Here is a 22322-nt window from a genome sequence, read left to right as displayed (position 1 = left end):
TCATTCTAGAGTTATTTTTCTCCCGTCATTCAGGATTAGATTAAAGCATCCAGCAACATACTTCATCTGTCCTTTAAGGCTGGCATTTTACATAAGTTTGTTATTTTCCCCTAATATTGTGAATTGAAACAGCATATAAATTTAGCAATTAAAAAAAAAAGTTTCAGGAACCATGAATTTGCCTCCTCATATTCAATGCCGCATTGCCAGTAAAAAGTGATGTTTCTGATGGATTTGGCTCTATAAAGTCTCCAGGGGTCCAGTGAGTACAAATAGTCCCAAACTTGAAAGGGGTAAGAAGTCAGCCAAGGACCCTACCGTTTAGAGTAAGGAGTCCCAGGCTCATAGATTAGGAATTTAAGGGTAAGCTTGCTTAACAACCTAAACCCCATTGCCTTACAAACTAGATAGAAATTCAGTCATTTAAAAAAATTACCAAGGTTATTATGTTATATGGGACCATGCTATCATAGCATTAGTTAAATAGCTCTTTAAGTAACTCATAAGTAGGGCCAATAGACCAGATGAGCTATGTACAGTATAGAATATTATAAGGAAAAAACACTCCCCCCCCGCACCCCCCAACACACATACGTCCACATTCATGTGAAAGCAGTACTCAACCAGGTGAAGCCTTTTTCTCTCAAGTTTGAAATATAATTCCTGGTATTGAGCGCCATCTGGTAAACGGAGTTGCCCTCAGATATCCCCAAGACCACAATAAACATGCAACATGTATAGATAATAAAAAGGAAACCTCAATTTTATTGTGTGGCTTTTTAGATGTAAAAAATAAATGGATCAAACAGTCGCTTTGAAAAATTCCTTACTGTGAATATTTGTTTTCTTATACTAATGATTTTATCACTGTGGGATTCTAAACTCAGAAAAAAGACATGATTCCCTAAATTCATACATTTTACTAATACGTCAGTGTCCAATGTACCAGGTGTGGAATACTTAGGCTTTATAAGTTTGGGGGCACTCCACATTTAACAAAGCAGCCAACACCTGGAAATACTAAAAGCTGGCCTCTAAACACAAGGTGATAAGTGTTAGTTAACTAGGCCCCCTGGATTCAAAGAATGGCCCCTCGTGGCTCAAAAAAGAAAACTGAAAATGCAGCATCATAGTTTAGTTTTAGCTCAGATTTCCTGGTGTTCTCAATGCCTATCTTCTCTTTACTCCCCAAAGGCAAGGGATAGCTCTAATCATGACTGTCCTTTTGGTTTCAGAGGAATTTTTTCTAACATACCCTGCAATTGCTTTATAGACATTAATGAACTGCATGAAGAAAAATGAAGATTTCTGCTTAAGTATGTATGATACATTTCTACAGAAAAAATAACCCTGCTTTTTCACACACTGGACCATTCCTACCTTGTGATGATGTTACTGTCATTTTCCTGGATGTTGCCTTGTGGTCTTACCACAAATTCTGCAGCAGATTTCCTGGGAGTGTGGCAAAAGTCAGGGGTAAGGGTTGAGCCTATGATTTGATTGAGTAAACATTAAACTTTTTAGTGGTAAATCAATGTTGAATTAACTTTAAAAACCTTACGTTACATCTATAATGCATCCTAAAGTCCTGCCAGCCGTTTTCAATTAGGTCATTTTTTTAAAAAATGTAATAGACAAAGACCTACCACTTTCCCAGAGACCCTATACTTGAATGTATGGGTTGTATCACATTCCTTAGTAGACAGGTGTTTTGTTAAAAATACCTATTTTAAAAACTTTTTCTCACGACAAATTTTTCTGTGCTTGGTCTGTCCTGTGCGCCTGACATATCCTCCGAACAATGACCTGTCTTCTGTTCAAAAGACAAAGTAATTTGGAGTCCTGTTATACTTGTTCAAACTATGTAAAATACTAATAGAAAGAAAGTTGGGGGATTTCAAAGTAAATGTCACCAACGTACAGATTAATTTTTAGTATTCTTTTTCTTTCATCTTTAACAGCCATTGTTTTGCTCTACCCCTCTGCTTGAGCCTACAATCACATTAAAAGGACATTTAAATGACATCTTAGACTAGATAAACATTATCTAATAGAACTTTCTGCAATGATGGAAATATTCCGTATCTGCATTGTTCATGATGGGAGCGACATACATTTGACGGTTAAGTATTTGAAACATTGATAGTGCAACTTTGAAAGTTTAGTTTTAATTTTACTTAAGTTTTTACATAGCCACATATGGCTTGTGGCTAACATGCTGACAGCACAGGGTGAGGTTTTTACATGGCCATTGTACCCTGTCTTGAAGAAATTTTCAAATAAACATGCTATCATGCCTACTTTTATCATATTGTTTTCTGATTCTGCTTCACTTATTTATAAATGTTTTCTATCTGCTCCAAAGTTTTAGTTGAACTAGTACTCAGTGTTAGACATTAGACACTTTTAAATTTTGTTTTCTGAACAGCAATTACCCAATAAACATTTTCTATCCCTAGAACATATACTCCTTCACTAGGAGCTACTGTTAAAGGTACCTGTGTCTTAGTCTTTTTGAGCAGCTACAACAAAACACCACAGAGTGGGTGGGTGATAAAGAGCAGAAATTTATTTCCCACAGTTCTGGAGGCTGGAATTTCAAGATCACGGCACCAGCAGATTTGGTTTCTAGTGAAGGCCTACTTTCTGGTTCATAGATGGTGCCTTCTTGCTGTGTCCTCACATGGTGGAAGAGGCAAGGAATCTCTCTGGAGTCTCTTTTATAAAGGCACTAATCCCTTTCCCAAAGTACCTCCCAAAGACTCTACCTAATACTACCTAATACTATCATCTTTGGGAGTTAAGATTTCAATATTTGAATTTTTGGGGGGACACAAACATTCAGACGGTAGCACCTTGGATATAAGTCAAGGCAAATTAATGTGTCGACTAACACTTTATGTACATGCTCTGAAATGAGCTGTATTATCTAAAGGAAATCAATACAAATCATAATGAATTTTGCAATATTTCCTACATTAAAGGTAATCAACACAATTGTTTAGTGGTGAGGCCTACAGATGAAAAATTACCATTTAGAGGGTGGAACAAATAAGTAGGGAAAGAATGAGAAGATATGGTTGCATGGGAAAGATAAGCCATCTCAAAGATGACACAGGTACTTTTTTTCTTACATTGAAGGCAAGAATTGCATAAAAGTATAGTGACCACTAAAGAATTCATATAAGTAGAATAATGAAATTTTAAAGCTAGGAAGAAGGTTGAAAATCGTTCAGTCTGGATCTGTCCGTGTGGCATAGTATTTGATAGCAGTGACTTGACACCTGGATAGCTGTGGCTTAGAATCGCATGCTATTGGCAATTTAACCTAAAGTGAGTTACTTATGATCTCTAAATCTCAGTTTTTTAAATCTGTAAATCAGAGACAATAATAATACTTACCTCTTATACTTATATAGCTTCTGTTCAGGGGTGGGTGGGTAAGTGAGATAACACATTTGAAATGCTGAGCCAAGTATCAATACCTGCTACAGAGTATCCCACTTTAGTGGTAGGGAAACTGAGTTTTAGGGAGATTAATTAACTTTCTCAATTGTAACTGGGATTTGAAACCAGGCATATGACTAAACTGAGTCTACAGGAGTAGCAGTAGCAAACAGAATGGTATCACGTATGTGCCAATCACTTAATAAATGAAACGACTAGTCCAAGAGTGCAGAACTCATTAGTGGTCTGCAGAGCACAAAGTCCTATCAGTTTCACTCTGATGTAAATGCAAACATCACTGGTGCTTGAGAAACAGGAGGCTTTTGACGACAAGAACCTTTCTTTTCTTTTTGGGGGGGAACCAAGTGCAGGCTTTAAAAAAAACTACAGGGGCGTACATTTTTCCATTCAATCAATCCAGTTTACATGGAATACTAGAGACCTTAAACTTATGAAAGATTTAAAATGATATTATATGGGCAATGAATATCTATCCTGTATTTAAGTAATTACACAAATTATAGCATTTAAAGTATTCTCCTTATATTTTGTTTCATCAAAAATTTTTCAGAAACAGTTTTGGGGATTTACACAGTTTAACACCTAAGGAGTATAAAGGTAAGAGCAGGGCATGGGGAAAACATCATTATTATAATTTAGAAAGAAAAAGTATTATCAAGACAAAGTAAAATAACAGCACAATTCATTATTTTATTTGTGTAATTTATCATAGTTTTGGGAAATTTTAAATTGTTTATATTTTGGTTTGTTTTGTAAATTATTATTAAGCATCTCCTATGTTTGGTCTTAGGCTAATTTTAGTGATTATAATCTTGTACAAAAGACATGTGGTTCTTCTTATGAGGTTTACAGAAGTTAACCCCATCCTATGGGTTGTGACCAACAATGTTCAACTCTCCCACCTGAGTGTTTATTCCTTTGGGATCTTGAACAAGTTATTTAATAATAATAATAATTTACTTAAGTTTCCTCAACTATAAAGTGGGAATTATAATAATTCTTTTTAATGTAGGTTTATTGTAAGGATTAAATAAGAATCTTTTTAAGAGTACTTGGTACAATGCTTAGCATACACTAAAAACTCAATGCATATTAGCTGTCATTTCAATATAGATAAACCAAATAACCTGTCAAAATAGAAATATAAGTAAATAATTCTAAATAAGGTTAAGCATTTATTATATTTAATGTGCCAATAAAAAATTGTGAAAATATGTGACCTGTTAAATAAGTTTATTCAATGTCTTTTCAGTGCCCTGAATCTCTTATCCGGGATAGATTTTGCCCCAAGCTATAATGATAATTGCAATTATGCTTATGGCCCTGATTCTGTTTTCTCTGAGAAAGAGAAAACAAATAGAAAGACTGGTCTTCATTCTTTACCTATAAGAATTTACTTACAGAAAAATCTAGCTTCTTTAAAAGGCGTCTGAATCCCTAGTAAAGCACAGGAGATACCATGGGGCAATTCAGAATCATGGTCACGCAATATACTGAAATTGAGCATTGTAATAGAAAGTGAAAAGGAAAGTAAAATAGGCTGACAAATGATTTTTAAGTTTGCTTGGTTTTGTTTCTATAAGGAGAAAATGATCAAAGAGAAGGATTAACAATAGGAAAAGGTAAGATGAAGTGGATTCCTCAAAACTAGTTCTTAATCACTAGCTTCTGTAGCTCTCCCCCAACCTTAGGTTCTTTCTGGAGGTGGGGGTGGACTGAACTGGAGGATGAGTGAGCACTGTGCAGGGAAGGCTGTCTGTGGATGGTTTTAATTTCGCCCACTACCATCTCTGTACAGCTGCACACTGCTCCAGAGACATTCCACATTATGCCCACTTTCCTTTCTTCTGTGGACAGAGACACTGTTCCTACCTGTACCCATTTCAGAGATACACAGGGGCAACTATCCTCCCAAATCCATTAAAAATAAAGCAAGCTCTTACCTAAAGTAATCAAAGCATCACCTCAAGGTGCAAAGACAAATCTCTAGGTAACAAGTGTCTGTCCCTTATCTCCACCGCTACCCCAGTGCAAGCGCCTCCTCTCTCCGCTTAGATTTAGGGAGGCTGCTGAGCGCATGCAGGTGGGACGGAGCTAGAGAAGAGAGGGGTATGAATTATTTATGAATTCAGCCCCCTTAAGAGATTTCCAGTGAAAGTCAGTCTTAGAAGTTACCCACATGTGTGAGTGTGTATGTGTGTGTGTGCACGAGGACATCTAATCCATGCCACATTTATCTGTCAGGGAGAGGCAGTGGGTGATCCCAATGTCTTAGACGTTTTAAGAGGAGTACATGACCAGATTTTATCACAGACCCCAAATCAGACACATTTCTTCTAGGTGCTTTTGGTACCTTTGTGGTGACTGGGGAGCTTAGCTCAGCTTCTGAAAAAAGCTACCTGCTTTGAGCCCATTGGGCAGGGGCAATTTTCCTGCCTGACAATGTGGGTGCTTTTGTTTTGCTTGTTTATTTATTTTTACCCCACAATAACATACCCTTTTCTCACCGGACCTCTTGCTACCTGGGCTGGACCTGTCTGCGCTCTGCCTGCCAGCCTGCCTCCCCCCTCTTTCCCGGGCTCTGACCACCTGGGGAGCCTGTGTCCGTGTTTGGAATCCCTGGATTGCTCCAGTAGTGAAACGAGAGAGATTAGGAGCTGACGCACATTTGACAGAAAGGCAGTGCTTTGCTTTCTTCTTATGCTGCTTCCCCTTCCTCTTTTCCCAAATAGAGATGTAAACACGTGTATTTTCCTGTTTTAAATTTAGCGAATTGGTCCTCTGCCTGTGCCTTGATTTAGCTACTGGGCTGAGCCTTGCAGCTCCTTTCCCTGCTCGGATAGGAGCCACTGGGATCTGGAGCTCCAACTTCCAAATTGAAGCTGGCCTCAGGCCAGGTGACCTTCTCTTTGTAAGTTTCTTTCCTCAGCAGAGTGGGGGTGGGGTCGTGGGGAGCTGGGATCTGTTTGGTGCTGTTGGGGGGTGGGGGGTGGTGAGGAAAGGAGGGGGGTGGAAGAGAGTAAAGGGCTGTTGTTAAACAGTTTCTTACCGTAAGAGGGAGTTCAGACCTAGATCTTTCCAGTTAATCACACAACAAACTTAGCTCATCGCAATAAAAAGCAGCTCAGAGCCGACGGGCTCTTCTAGGCACTGAGTCGGAACAGGATTCTTTCACGCAGGCATCGCCAGTGGGATCCGCCAGCACATCCAGCAGCACCATGTGGGTGACCAAACTTCTGCCAGTCTTACTGCTGCAGCACGTCCTCCTCCACCTCCTGTTTCCCATTGCCATCCCCTATGCAGGTTAGTTTTCTCTTTTCTTCCTTCTTCTTCTTCTTCTTTAACTCTCTCTTGCTAACATCTCCTTTTCCTAATGCTCTCTCTTTACCCGATTCCCAGCATCCTTCCTTAACTCTGTATGTGGTATGGGTTTTTAAAATCTCTCATTCAGCTTTCTTTTGACATTCTCTTTCTGTTTGAAAAGCATTTAAAAAGATACTTAGCATCCCCTCTGTTGTTTCCATCCCCTCCCCATTGATCCAGCCCCCTCTCACTTAGCCTGATAGGGATGGTGGGATGGGAGCGAGATGCTAACACTGGCTGAGCTTTGCTGGTTTGCATAAATTTAAAGCTGAAGAGAGGGGGGGAAAGTGATGGTCAGTACAGCAGGGACATGGTTTTTTTTTTCCCCAGAGGAGAATTTTCCATGACAATCCACTACCCCACATCACTCAGTCAACATTCAGGGCCAAATCATGACTTAATAATTTTCATTTGGAGAAGGCAGATTAAAGTCTGAGTATATGCATGTTATAAAAATGAAAGAGAAAGCCTCTCTCCTAAGGTCTCATTCTTTCTGGGTATGGATGCCTGCCCTTTTGAAACTGCAGGGCCAAGGAGGCAAAAATTGTGTGACTGATTATAGCTGTAGAAATGCTCCTTTCAGTCTCCCATTTTCTCCCCAGAATTTACAGGTTGGGAAGGAGTTGCTTGGGAGTTCATATTGCCTGGAAGTTTAGAGGTTTCATTTGCTGCTTTGGGAAGTTTTCTGTTGTTATCAGGGCAAGAGGAAACATCTGTATTTGGTTGTGTTATCATTGTCGTGGCTGGGATGCCAACGGGAGAAGGTAGTGAGCATCATAGGTGGGCACAGGGGAATAAAAGAATGGAATAAATGCCCAGACAGTAGACATAGTTTTTTTAAATAAGACAGAGAAATATCTCAGTTATATCTTTTGAGATAAGTTAAATATGACATTTATCAGACCTCCAATCTAGTTTCCAATGTAATACAAAGGTTGAAAACACCAAGAATTTGCAAAATGATGAGGAAAATCAGTCCCACCTGGCTTTCTTCGATTTTGTGATGTCCCTTTTGGAAAACAATGCTGTGTGGGAAGTGTCAGTTCGAGAACATTTATGTTAGATTTCTGAAGAGGTGAAAAAAAAAAAGTTCAATCTAGCAGGTTATCACCTTTGAGATGGGTCATGTTAAAATTGATTCTTATATGACATTGCTGCTTTGTGGGATTCTGAGTATAAATTGAAATGACAGCTAATATTTTGAGGAGTTTCATTTTCAAAGATCAAAATGTTGATGGGCTGAAGTAGAATATGGTTACCTGGAATCATCTGTGCTTATGCATGGGGAACACAGTGTGGAAAACCCAAACAGTAGATCAACCATAGACAATGTCTATTTGTTTTTGGCATGCATTGCGAAGTTTTGGCAGGAGATATACATTTGTAATTATATTTCATTTTGGCTAATGTTGAAATGACTGCGTTTCCTGAGGATAGGGGGAATGCAGCCCAAGAGTATGCCGCAGGCAAGGAGAGGCCAGTTGGGAATTACAAGTAATAGAATAATTCCTAAAGTGGATAATGCTAAAATTGTTAACAAAATAGGGTCTGCCTTTGTCTGGGTGGCAACTTTATTTTGATAGTTTTTTAAAAAAATTACATTCCTCAAAGTGGAAAACATGGATAGTCCTCTTAGAACATATAAAGAAAGTCTGTTCTTTTTTATATCATCTAACATTGAACATTTAGAATTTTGTTGTTACTTGCTTAGGTTATACTTTTTGATTTAGCTTATGAGTCTGCTTTTTTACCTATTGTGAAATAAGACAATATTTGAAAAGAAGTGGATACTATAATGAGGTGACAACCAGTTATGAGCAGAATATATTATGGAGATATTTTTAGAGAAGTTTCAAAAAACTTAAAGAAATGTTCAATATAATAGACCCAAGCCATCTTTATAGGAATTGGTTTACATAGGATTATCCTCTGTCCACTCCCACCTACACTGGATACAAATATCCAATCCCCTCTAACAACAACAACAAAACATTAAATGAGCACCTACTGTCAAGGAGGCTGTGGGAGATGTACAGATGAACAAGCGAGAAAGAAACCTACATTTGTCTTTTTTGTTTTGTTTTGTTTCTTTTACTGACTCTGCACCCCAATACCTTCATTTTTCTTTTAACATTTTATTGGCGTAGGCGTATAATTGCTTTACAATGGTGTGTTAGTTTCTGCTTTATAACAAAGTGAATCAGCTATACATATACATATATCTCCATATCTCCTCCCTCTTGCGTCTCCCTCCTACCCTCCCTATCCCACCCTTCTAGGTGGACACAAAGCATGGAGCTGATCTCCCTGTGCTATGCGGCTGCTTCCCACTAGCTATATATTTTACATTTGGTAGTGTATATATGTCCATGCCACTCTCTCACTTTATCCCAGCTTACCCTTCCCCCTCCCCGTGTCCTCAAGTCCATTCTCTACATCTGCGTCTTTATTCCTGTCCTGCCCCTAGGTTCTTCAGGACCATTTTTTTTTTTTTTTAGATTCCATATATATGTGTTAGCATACGGTATTTGTTTTTCTCTTTCTGACTTACTTCACTCTGTACGGCAGACTCTAGGTCCATCTACCTCACTACAAATAACTCAATTTCATTTCTTTTTATGGCTGAGTAATATTCCATTGTATATATGTGCCACATCTTCTTTATCCATTCATCTGTCGATGGACACTTAGCTTGCTTCCATGTCCTGGCTATGGTAAATAGTGCTGCAATGATCATTTTGGTACATGACTCTTTTTGAATTATGGTCTTCTCAGGGTATATGCCCAGTAGTGGGATTTCTGGGTCATATGATAGCTCTATTTTTAGTTTTTTGAGGAACCTGCATACTGTTCTCCATAGTAGCTGCATCGATTAACATTCCCACCAACAGTGCAAAAGGGTTCCCTGTTCACCACACCCTCTCCAGCATTTATTGTTTGTAGATTTTTTGATGATGAAACCTACATTTGTTGAGCGACTGTTATGGACCAAGTTCTAAAACAAAGCTTATTTAATTGTAATAAGATTGGCATTACTGGATTGACTCATCTTACATGAGGAAACTGAAGTTAAAGATCTCAATTTTTTTCTTATTATCTTACATATTGGATAGAGCTGAGATTCCTACCCAAATCTATGTGAATGAAATATGCAATGTGCATTTTTCCCTTTTATTTATATTGAATACAGCAGCGATGAAATCAACTGAAACTCGCTCTAAAAAATCCATTTTGCTAAGTAAGAACAATTCTGTGTTAGAAGTATTATTATGTTACGGTGGAGAGTTCATTTCTAGCTCAGAAGATCGAACCAGGTTTAGGGAGTATGCAAATACTCAAGTTGAGTGTGAAAATACAGGTAGTAGTACGGTCATTACTTAAGTCAGGGGAACACAAAGTGGCTGAAGGTACCGAAGCGAGGACAGGCAATCATGTAGGGCTGGTGTACTGAGTACCTGAGGAGGAGTATGGCCTGGGTTTGGAAAAGTAAGAGAGACTAGCACGTACGCTTGAATATCATGCTAAATTACACTATTTTAAACATTATGGGTCACAGCTGGAAGGTTCTGAGTTGACAAGATACCTGACTGAAGTGTGGTTGTTTTAGTTGGTGTGTGGAGGAGAGCTGCAGGCAGAAACAGACAGTGAAGGAAGAGACCAGGAGGAGGATGAATGAGGAAGTGGCATGGAAGTAGGAGGAGGGAAATATCTAGGGAGGTCCCTATTCTCACACTGAACATCATTTCATTTGTAAATCTTTTTGGAAGAGATACTTATGCTGCTTCTCAAATACCAACATTTGATTTAAATCTGACTTGATCCCTTCCTGACATCTTTATTTATGATATTGTTCCCTTCTCTAAAGAAGGGATGAAAATTGTCCACTTGTGAAACCCAAGTCCTAGATAATAGAAATGAAGATCTGGACTTGTATTTATGATTTTTGCCTTTGGGAAGTAAATCTCCAGTCACCACCATTCCCTTCCATTAATTATTTGTGTACTTTCATCTTAACATCTTGCCACTTCAAGCTGTTAATCACTAATCATGTGGGTAGATTTCTCAGAATATGTGGAGCCAGATTCCTGCTTCTTTCCACACCCTGCAAATCCTTTCCTTTGCATGATTTTTCTTTGAAGTCAATGGTTAGTCCATACAGAGAAGAAAATATATGAGGTACTGAGAGAAATGAGTGTGAGGCCCAGGGACCAGAGGGAGAAATGTGTCTTTCTTCAAGCACCTTGATACATTTGACCCTACTTTCTGTTTGTAGCTTTTCACTAAGAGCCTAATGATTTCAGTTTTAAAATAGGGACTTTGGTTTCTTCAGGAAATATAGCTACAGAATGTTTTCCCATACTGAGGGAAGAGGGAAAAGGAGTTGCAATTTAAAATATAAGAAAGCATGACAAAGTTGCAGTGATCTCTTACCCTTTGATTTCATTTCAATGTTTTGTTTATAAACTTCAACTAGCAGTCATGCACAAAAAATAGTAGGGAAAAATCTGATCCAAAGATATTTTTGAGTTTCTTCCCAAATTAAGCTTGTTTTTTAACTGTTGTTAAAACAAGCATCAGTTGTTAATACATATGGAAGAGAAAGTTAAAAGTATTTTCAGCAAAGGAATTTTATTTTCAGATGCTGTTTTTTGAATGACCTCTGTTTTGAATTTTTCTTTTATTGAAGAAGGAATTAATTTTATTGATGTGTGGATTACATGACGTACAACTAGCTTGAACTTCGCATTTTTGAATAATTAGTTACTGACCTAATGATATGACTGAATTATAAGGGAAAGCTTCTAAGTCATGAGAAATAAAGAGTGAGAAGGGAATCTTAGTATCTGGTTCTGATTGCCCCTGATTAGATTTGTAGCCCCAGACAAGCTTTTCTCTCCTATTTATTATCTAGTAAAGGGAAATCATAGATTTATTTGCTTTTCAGGATACTTTTTGATCTTTAGATGAAAGGTAGTGATCGAAAGTTTATCAGCAAGCAAGAGTAGACTATTTTTATGACGTACAGCCAGGCATTAACACATTTCAATAGGACAGCTGAGGATCTGCAGAATTAAATATAATCAACGATCCCACAGAAACCACTTTTCTCTAGTCATCCTCAGTGTCTTCCTTCATGTTGTATGGTTCTGAGAAAAGAAACCAGAGCATTGACCAGGTATTCTATTTTATTTGGTAATTGGTAAAATACATGTCTGAACTCAATGTTTGTCTTAGACTTTTAAAATTTAGTTTTATGTTCTTCTCTCACACTTAAACATAGGTAATAAATACATAATACATTAGGCCAATTTTAATCCTATACTTTTAGTTAATTGAATTTATTTTATATATATGTGCATATATACACACATATATATATGTATATATATACATACATATATATGTATATATATACACACATATATATACATATTATATATATACATACATACATATATATATACCACAATTTTTCCACTTTGGCAGATAGTTTTTTGAATAGATTTTCTGCGTCCATTAACCACTATTTGTTTCTGAGAAGTATTCCAATTTATACAGGAACTCAAATGATTTTTATGCTGTGAAACATTTCACAGCACCTAAGAAAGAGTGCACTAATGTCAAAAGAAGTGGAAACTCTTAGTGGAGAAACGTATCTCCCATTAACATGGTCCTGTGGCAGAAACCAAAATTTGAAAAGACTAATACCATTTCTTTGCTTGGGAGAATAACGGTTTCTTCTCTTATGCCAGAAATTAAAGGATGAAATTTCAAAAACAAAACTAAAACTTTGCATATTCATAACATTTTTAACCCAAATTGATTTCCAAATGATTGTAGTTTAAATAGCTCCTTTTAGTTCACATATAATATAACTTTCATTTTGTAAATTGAGTAATGGGATATTAGCATTTAAGGTAATTAAACAAAGTCACTTGGCAAGTCAATAAGAATGCCAGAATTATCATCAGTCTGCCAACGTTATGCAAGGCGTTTGGTCCACACTCAATAAATAACACGTTGAAGGATTATTTGGTTGACTGAATTTCTATGTTAAGATGTCTTTTAAATTATACCTGTTCTACCATAGCCATTCCATCTTATAGGGCAAAGAAAAGTTGAAGAAAAGAAAAGAAAAGAAAATGAAAGCGTTATTACAGAAATTAGTACCAGTCTTTTGGGGATTGTGTTCTGGAGTTTTATAGAGAACCAAAATTTAGAGGAATTCATGTTTTCTCTTATTTACTGTGGACTTCAGGTTAGGATAGATATTAATGGGTAGCATCTCCATGTTTAATAAAACAACTGGAGCCAGTGGTTGCTGGCAGACCTAAGAGTATGATGGCATTCTTGGTACCTCACTCTGTTAAGCCATATTTCCAAATTTTCTGCAGAAAAATTTTCACCCTCTTTTCTTGGCACGTTTCACCACGTTTAAAGACAAGAATTGATTTCCTGTTCTGCCGTCCAAGTCACTTCTCTACTGATAGCTTTAAGCAAATCTTCAGAAACTGTTTACAAGCCGTTATTTCCACATGCTTTCTTAGCAAGTCTTAGAGAGAGATGGCATCATACGTGTTTAAGAGTGGGGGCTCTGAAGCCAGGCAGCTGGATTTTCAATCAGATCTTCTAAGTCATCAACTTTCCCGTGTCTTGGTTTCATATCTTAAAAATGTACGTATTATTACTGCCTTTGTTATAAGGGTATTCAAATGAATTGACAGGCAGGGGAGGGGCACAATTATATCCATCCTTGTTCTACAACAGCTGCAGTCTCTTAGACAATTTGATCCTCATTGTGAAGAGATGATTATCATTAGAAACCAGGTAACTTTGGGCAAATTAAGAATGAAGAAGCAAGTTCTTCATATTCTGAAGTTATCCATAAGATTAAGTCTCTTGGGATGTTTTAGCTTTGCTCTTCAGCTTTTTAATAGGAGGCTTCATGCTATCTAGGGGCCTGGTACAATACTTTGATGAAGAAAAATGATATTGCTACATTAAAGGATGAAGTTTTACATACATTTGATTTACAACATTTGGCTTGATTTCAAAACAAACACTTCAGTGATACTGAGAAATAGTGCCCAAAAGCACAGAAAACACTTATGTAGGAAATGAAAGGGCTAGAATATGAATAGTATGAAATACTTTAAAGACCAAGTCAGAAGAATTTACCCAGTGCACCATTTTTAGTGAGAAGTTTCTCACCTGTCATTGACTTGGCTTATCTAATTAGTACTATAATTTACATAAGGACCAATTGTAGAAGGAAATGACAGATTTAATTATAGAGCATGATATGATATGTCCTGGCACTTCCTTTCATACTGTTTGGAGAATACCATGTTATTTATTTCTTAAGAGTGAACTCTGTCCTAATTTTTAAAAGCATCCTTCATTTGAAAGAATGTAGATGAATGACTCTGTATGTGAAGTTATTTTTTCTTCACTGATTAACTATTCCTCTCTTGCTCTTAAGTATCTGAGAGTATCATTACCCACATTACTCCACCCCCCAACCCCTGGAGGTCTGGTATGTTGTCAGATAAAATCATTACCTCATAGATGATTCTTAGGGATATTTTTTTCTATATGAGCCTTAAAAGCTTTTCCCCTATGTTTTTAAAAAAATATTATTATTAATAGAAGGACAGAAGAAAAGAAGAAACACACTTCATGAATTCAAAAAGTCAGCAAAGACTACTCTAATTAAAGAAGACCCATTACTGAAGATAAAAACAAAAAAAATGAACACTGCAGACCAATGTGCCAATAGATGTATTAGGAATAAAGGACTTCCATTCACTTGCAAGTAAGTTGCTTCATTTCGTTCTTAGAATAATTTTCCAAATATAGCATGGACTCATTATCATCATCTTTTTTGTATTCAATGCAATGTACTCTTAAAATTGTAAGCTTGATTTTAGTTTTAACTCATTGCAACAGCAGACTTAGCTCTATTTGATGGAAATATGAGTAAGGGAGAACACATAAACTGAGATCTTTTAGAATCCACAGTGGCTTTAGTTATGGAATTTATATTTTCTCATCTTATGAACAGTTGAACTTTAAGAACTAAAATTCAATTAGATTAACTTTTTATCTCTCTAATATTTTACAATATTCAGAGTAAACTTTTTTTTTTCTTACAAGAGGAGTGGAGGAATTTTCAGAATAGAAGTTGGCCAACAACCAAAACTTACTGCAACTTGTATCATTGTCTTTAGGGATGTAAATAAAAAACATTGAGATAATTAGTTTAAAAAAACTAGAGGGACTGTTTAAAAGAAGTTAGCGGGTAGTGATGATGAAGTTTTAGGTGAAAAGTGTTGGGGCAATTCAAAGAGGCATGAGGGGACTCAAATGGAGAGTTTTCTTATCTTTTGAAAGTTTCTCTGTGACCTCCCAGGGAAAAATTCCTTACAACTTTGCCAGTATGCCAAAGGATAAAACTTGGAGTTTTGGGCCATGAAGGTGACAATTTCATCTGAATAGTTTTCCAAATTGCCAGAAGAAAATGCATTTCCTAGTTCTTCATAAATATTCCCTCCCCACACTTACTTTCCACCTTTTTATTCCCTATTTCATCCCACTTTAACAGGAGTGCACATGGTATCCTGTCACTTTTGAATTCTACTCTATTACATTTAGGTAGTTAACACATAATGTGAACACAGATTTTAGTAATGTCATGGCAAGAGGTCCTAAATTCGTCTTGCCTTTCTCAGAGAAGTAAGTGTTATGGGCCCGAGGAGAAGGGACATGGTTAGAGGAGCTCTTCAATAGATTTAGCAGGAGGAAAGACTATCTCTTTTCTATTCATTTAGATCTCCTCTGGAAGTATTTTTATAGCCAAACTGCCACTTTCAGGGAGATATTTCCTGGCACTGGGAGTGGGGAATTAACTTTCCAAGTAATTCTTATGATAATTCCTTCTTTCCCTGACTTTCCTAGAAAAGCCTTGAGATTAAAAAAAAATAAATTAGAGAAAACTACTCTCAATCAACAACTCAGCTGTGTAGATTTATGGAGATGTTCTTCTGGCAATTGAGGAGGTTGGATTTATTGTATTTTCCCCTTTCAGGGTTAGAAGGGCAGGGCAAAGGGAATGGAAGAACCACATCTCATTGTTGATTTTTAACTTTGAAAATACACTCTTCTGGATCCACAAGTAAGGAAAGTATTGCTAAGCCTCGATTTTCACATTAGTCAGCCTTATGCCTAGAAAAAAACCCAAACAAAACAGCTTTCCCTTTGTTTTATTTAGGAGAAACTAAAATGATTTTGCTGCATTGGAGAACATATGTGACCAGATTAATAGAACTTTACATATCCCATATATATGAGGTTTCATGCTTTTCAACCATATTCTGGTTGAGTTATATTTAGTCTCCAAATTTATGGCAACCTGTGCAGAAAACCACATGTAGTAATACCAATGTACAGCTAAAGTTCTCTGCTCAGAAATGGTGTCATCCTTCACACTTGTGTATCCTAAATATATATACATACTTATTTGGAATCACTAAATACATTTCTTATTCAGAATTGAATGGACATACTTGTGATACGCTGAAAGTAGGTTCTTAATGAATTAAAGATCTTTTTGAGGACTTGTTACATGAACTAGAATCATTGAAAGACAGTGGCAAACACACTAAAATGTTTGGAAAATACCAACAATGCTGTGTGAAAGCATCTGTGGTTCAGTGGGCATAAGGTGGAGGTCTCAAATTTTGTTTCCTCTTGAGAAGGTATCAACAATATTGACTTTATAGAGACTGAAGTTGGTTTTTGCTGGATGAGAAAGATGACCAGAATGCCTGATTCTAAGCGTTTCAAAAAAATTATTGTACATGAACTGACTCAAGAGATGAAAATTTCTAACCATGACTGAGTAACTGGTACTGGAATTGCCCTTCTGCCATAAACAACTCAACAAAATAAATTATTGAAAGGAAGATGATAGTTAAAATAAGGCTAAGAGAAAGACTCCTAAAGTCAAACTTCAAAGAAGATATGCAACGCATGGAATTTGTCAGCTTGGATCCAGTCCATATGGAGGTGTAAAATGATACAAGCAAATACAATTTTCTGAGGGTATATGGAATTGTAACGGAATGAGAGAAAAGGGTGAATGAAATCAGCAAACTGGAAACCCTGTCACCCACTTTCCAGATGGAATCACCTTTGTATTCACAGAAGCAAATCTCAAATGTTCCTGATGGGGCTTATGAGTCACTTGCAAGGCAATCTCATGTCAAAGCCATATTACTGAAAAAAAAAGTAGTAGTTTATATATGTGTGGTACATTTTTATTTTAATGTTAACTAGTAGGTATTTGAGTCTGTAATTTTAAAATTTCTTTTTAGATGTTCGTTTAATTATCTTCATATGTATTCTTTATCTAATTACCGTGCTTTCAAGGTTATTTAACTCTCCCCCCAACACCCTACAATAGGGATATAGGAAATTTTACATGTATTGCATAAGTTTACTATCTACCAGATCAAAATTCAAATATATTATCAGCTAGTTTTTCTCTTTTCAAGTTATTCTGCCACAGTTGCAAAAACAGACTTTTATGTTTGTTCTTTAATACTATTTCAACTGTAAAATGTTCTTGTAGGTGGACATTTCAAAATGTCTACGTGTAAATCAAAGCACAAAGTTTATACATATAATTTTTGAAGTTAGTTAGATATAGAATAAAATGTACTATGTAAAAATATAAAATAATAGTTAAAATACTTTAATTTTATAACATCTTTTTAATATTTGTTTTATAAAAGTTATTTCCCCTTATTTAAAATTACTTAAAAGTTGTTACAATGTTAAGAAATAAATGACTAATTTGAACTACATAAAATTATAAGAAAATTATGTGCTTTCAAAAATATATGATCTGGGGCTTCCCTGGTGGCACAGTGGTTGAGAGTCCGCCTGACGATGCAGGGGACATGGGTTCGTGCCCCAGTCCGGAAGGATCCCACATGCCGCGGAGCGGCTGGGCCTGTGAGCCATGGCCACTGAGCCTGTGCGTCCAGAGCCTGTGCTCCGCAGCAGGAGAGGCCACAACAGTGAGAGGCCCGCGTACCGCAAAAAAAAAAAAATATATATATATATATATATATATATGATCTGGAGGAGGACCTTCAAGATGGCAGAGGAGTAAGATGTGGAGATCACCTTCCTCCCCACAGATACATCAAAAATACATCTACACGTGGAACAACTCCTACAGAACACCTACTGAACGCTGGCAGAAGACCTCAGACCTCCCAAAAGGCAGGACACTCCCCACGTACCTGGGTAGGGCAAAAGAAAAAAGAAAAACGAGATACAAAAGAATAGGGACGGGACCTGCACCTCGCGGGGGGAGCCGTGAAGGAGGAAAGGTTTCCACACACTAGAAGCCCCTTCATGGGCAGAGACTGTGGGTGACGGAGGGGGAAAGCTTCGGAGCCGTGGAGGAGAGCACAGCAACAGGGGTGCGGAGGGCAAAGTGGAGAGATTTCTGCACAGAGGATCAGGGCTGACCGGCACTCACCAGCCAAGAGAGGTTTGTCTACTAATCCGCCAGGATGGGTGGGGGCTGGGAGCTGAGGCTCGGGCTTCGGAGGTCAGATCACAGGGAGAGGACTGGGGTTGGCTGCGGGAACACAGCCTTAAGGGGGCTAGTGCGCCACAGCTAGCTGGGAGGGAGTCCGGGGAAAGGTCTGGACCTGCCGAAGAGGCAAGAGACCATTGTTTCATGGTGTGCAAGGAGAGCGGATTCAGAGCACCGCCTAAATGAGCTCCAGAGACGGGCGCGAGCCGTGGCTATCAGCATGGACACCAGAGATGGGGATGGAACGCTAAGGCTTCTGCTGCTGCCACCAAGAAGCCTGTGTGTGAGCACAGGTCACTATCCACACCTCCCCTCCCAGGGGCCTGTGCAGCCCGCCACTGCCAGGGGCCTGAGATCCAGGGACAACTCCCCCCAGGAGAACACACAGTGCACTTCAGGCTGTTGCAACTTCACACTGGCCTCTGCCACCACAGACTCGCCCCTAATTCCATACCCCTCCATACCCCCCAGCCTGAGTGAGCCAGAGCCCCCTAATCTTAAAGCTGCTCCTTTAAGCCCCTCCTCTCCGGGCAACAAACAGACGCCAGAGGGCATCCTACATGCAGCAGCAGGGCCAAATCCAAAGCTGAACCCCAGGAGCTGTGTGAACAAAGAAGAGAAAGGGAAACTTCTCTGTGCAGCCTCAGGAGCAGAGGACTAAATCTCCACAGTCAAGCTGATGTACCTGCATCTGTGGAATACATGAATAGACAACGAATCACCCCAAAGCTGAGGCAGTGGACTTTGGGAGCAACTGTAGACTTGGGGTTTGTCTTCTGCATCTAATTTGTTTCTAGTTTTATGTTTATCTTAGTTTAGCATTTAGAGCTTATTATCACTGGTAGATTTGTTTATTGATTTGGTTGCTCTTTTCCTTTATATATATATTTTTTCTTTTTTTTTTCCCCTTTTCCTCTTTTTGTGAGTGTGTATGTGTATGCTTCTTTGTGTGATTTTTGTCTGTATAGGTTTGCTTTTACCATTTGTCCTAGGGTTCTGTCTATCCATTTTTTTTAGTATAGTTTTTAGTGCTTGTTATCATTGGTGGATTTGTTTCTTGGTTTGGTTGCTCTCTTCTTTTTTTTAATTACTTTTTTATTTTAATAATATTTTTAATTTTTTATTTTAATAACTTCACTTATTTTATTTACTTTCTTTCTTTCTTCTTTTTTTTCTCCCTTTTCTTCTGAGCTGTTTGGCTGACAGGGTCTTGGTGCTCCAGCTGGGTGTCAGGGCTGAGCCTTAGAGGTGGGAGAGCCAAGTTCAGGACATTGGTCATCAGAGACCTCCAGGCCACTTGTAATATCATTTGGTGAGAGCTCTCCCAGATATCTCTGTCTCAATGTTCAGACCCAGCTCCACTCAACGACCAGCAAGCTACAGTGCTGGACGCCCCATGCCAAACGACTAGCAAGACAGGAACACCACCCCAACCATTATCAGAGAGACTGCCTAAAATCATAATAAGTCCACAGACACCCCAAAACACACCCCCGGATGCAGTCCTGCGCACCAGAAAGACAAGATCCAGCCTTATCCATCAGAACACAGGCACCAGTCCCCTCCACCAGTAAGCCTACACAACCCACTGAACCAACCTTACCCACTGGGGGCAGATACCAAAAACAATTGGAACTACTAACCTGAAGCCAGTGAAAAGGAAACCCCAAACACAGTAAGTTAAGCAAAATGAGAAGACAGAGAAATACACAGCAGATGAAGGAGCAAGGTAAAAACCCACCAGACCAAACAAACGAAGAGGAAGTAGGCAGTCTACCTGAAAAAGAATTCAGAGTAATGACAGTAAAGATGATCCAAAATCTTGGAAATAGAATTTAGAAGATACAAGAAACATTTAACAAGGACCTAGAAAAACTAAAGAGCAAACAAACAATGATGAACAACACGATAAATGAAATTAAAAATTCTCTAGAAGGAATCAATAGCAGAATAACTGAGGCAGAAGAACAGATAAGGGACCTGAAAGATGAAATAGTGGAAATAACTACCACAGAGCAGAATAAAGAAAGAAGAATGAAAAGAATTGAGGACAGTCGCAGAGACCTCTGGGACAACATTAAATACACCAACATTCGAATTACAGGGGTCCCAGAAAAAGAAGAGAAAAAAGAAAGGGTCTGAGAAAATATTTGAAGAGATTATAGTTGAAAACTTCCCTAATATGGGAAAGGAAATAGTCAATCAAGTCCAGGAAGGGCAGAGATCCATACAGGATAAATCCAAGGAGACACATGCCAAGACACATATTATTCAAACTATCAAAAATTAAATACAAAGAAAAAATATTAAAAGCAGCAAGGGAAAAGCAACAAATAACATACAAGGGCATCCCCATAAGGTTAACAGCTGATCTTTCAGCAGAAACTCTGCAGGCCAGAAGGGAGTGGCAGGACATATTTGAAGTGATGAAAGGGAAAAACCTACAACCAAGATTACTCTACCCAGCAAGGACCTCATTCATAGTTGATGGAGAAATTAAAACCTTTACAGACAAGCAAAAGCTAAGAGAATTCAGCACCACCAAACCGGCTTTACAACACGTGCTAAAGGAACTTCTCTAGGCAGGAAACACAAGAGAAGGAGAAGACCTACAATAACAAACCCAAAACAATGAAGAAAATTGTAATAGGAACATACATATCGATAATTACCTTAAATATAAATGGATTAAATGCTCCAACCAAAAGACATAGACTGGCCAAATGGATACAAAAACAAGACCTGTATATATGCTGTCTACAAGAGACCCACTTCAGTCCTAGGGACACATACAGACTGAAAGTAAGGGGATGGAAAAAGATATTCCATGCAAATGGAAATCAAAATAAAGCCGGAGTAGCAATTCTCATATCAGACAAAATAGACTTTAAATAGAGACTATTACAAGAGACAAAGAAGGACACTACATCATGATCAAGGGATCACTCCAAGAGGAAGATATAACAATTGTAAATATTTATGCACCCAACATAGGAGTACCTCAATACATAAAGCAAATGCTAACAGCCACAAAGGGGAAATCGACAGTAATACAATCATAGTAGGGGACTTTAACACCCCAATTTCACCAATGGACAGATCATCCATAATGAAAATAAATAAGGAAACACAAGCTTTAAATGACACATTAAACATGATGAACTTAATTGATATTTATAGGACATTCCATCCAAAAACAACAGAATACACTTTCTTCTCAAGTACTCATGGAACATTCTATGGATAGATCACACCTCAGATCACAAATCAAGCCTTGGTAAATTTAAGAAGATTGAAATCGTATCCAGTATCTCTTCCGACCATACCGCTATGAGACTAGATATCAATTACAGAAAAAAAAAACTCTAAAAAATACAATCACATGGAGGCTAAACAATACACTACTAAATAACCAAGAGATCACAGAAGAAATCAAAGAGGAAATCAAAAAATACCTAGAAACAACTGACAATGAAAACACTATGACCCAAAACCTATGGGATGAAGCAAAAGCAGTTCTAAGAGGGAAGTTTATAGCAATACAATCCTACCTGAGGGAACAAGAAAAATCTCAAATAAATAACCTGCGCTTACACCTAAAGCAATTAGAGAAAGAAGAACAAAAACAACCCAAAGTTAGTATAAGCAAATAAATCATAAACATCAGATCAGAAATGAAGGAAAAATAAATGAAGGAAATGATTGCAAAGATCAATAAAACTAAAAGCTGGTTCTTTAAGAAGATAAACAAAATTGATAAACCATTAGCCAGACTTATCAAGAAAAAAAGGGAAAAGACTCAAACCAATAGAAATGAAAAAGGAGAAGTAACAACTGACACTGCAGAAATACAAGGATCATGAGGGATTACTACAAG

General features: G+C 37.7%; 1 protein-coding gene across 1 annotated transcript in view; it reads left to right on the top strand.

The window, feature by feature from the left end:
- Positions 1-6534: 6534 nt before the first annotated feature.
- The window catches only part of HGF (hepatocyte growth factor), an 80455-nt gene continuing 64667 nt past the window's right edge, over positions 6535-22322 (top strand). The window contains exons 1-2 of the mRNA XM_079931981.1: positions 6535-6771; positions 14482-14647. Of these exons, the coding sequence (XP_079788107.1) occupies positions 6687-6771; positions 14482-14647 (251 nt within the window). The 5' untranslated portion in view covers positions 6535-6686. The remainder of the gene's footprint in view (positions 6772-14481; positions 14648-22322) is intronic.

This window comes from Stenella coeruleoalba (assembly GCF_951394435.1).
Source record: "Stenella coeruleoalba genome assembly, chromosome: 9".
Taxonomy (NCBI): Eukaryota; Metazoa; Chordata; class Mammalia; order Artiodactyla; family Delphinidae; genus Stenella; species Stenella coeruleoalba.
Note: the sequence above shows the minus strand (reverse complement) of the source record. Positions and strands in the feature narration are given on the sequence as shown.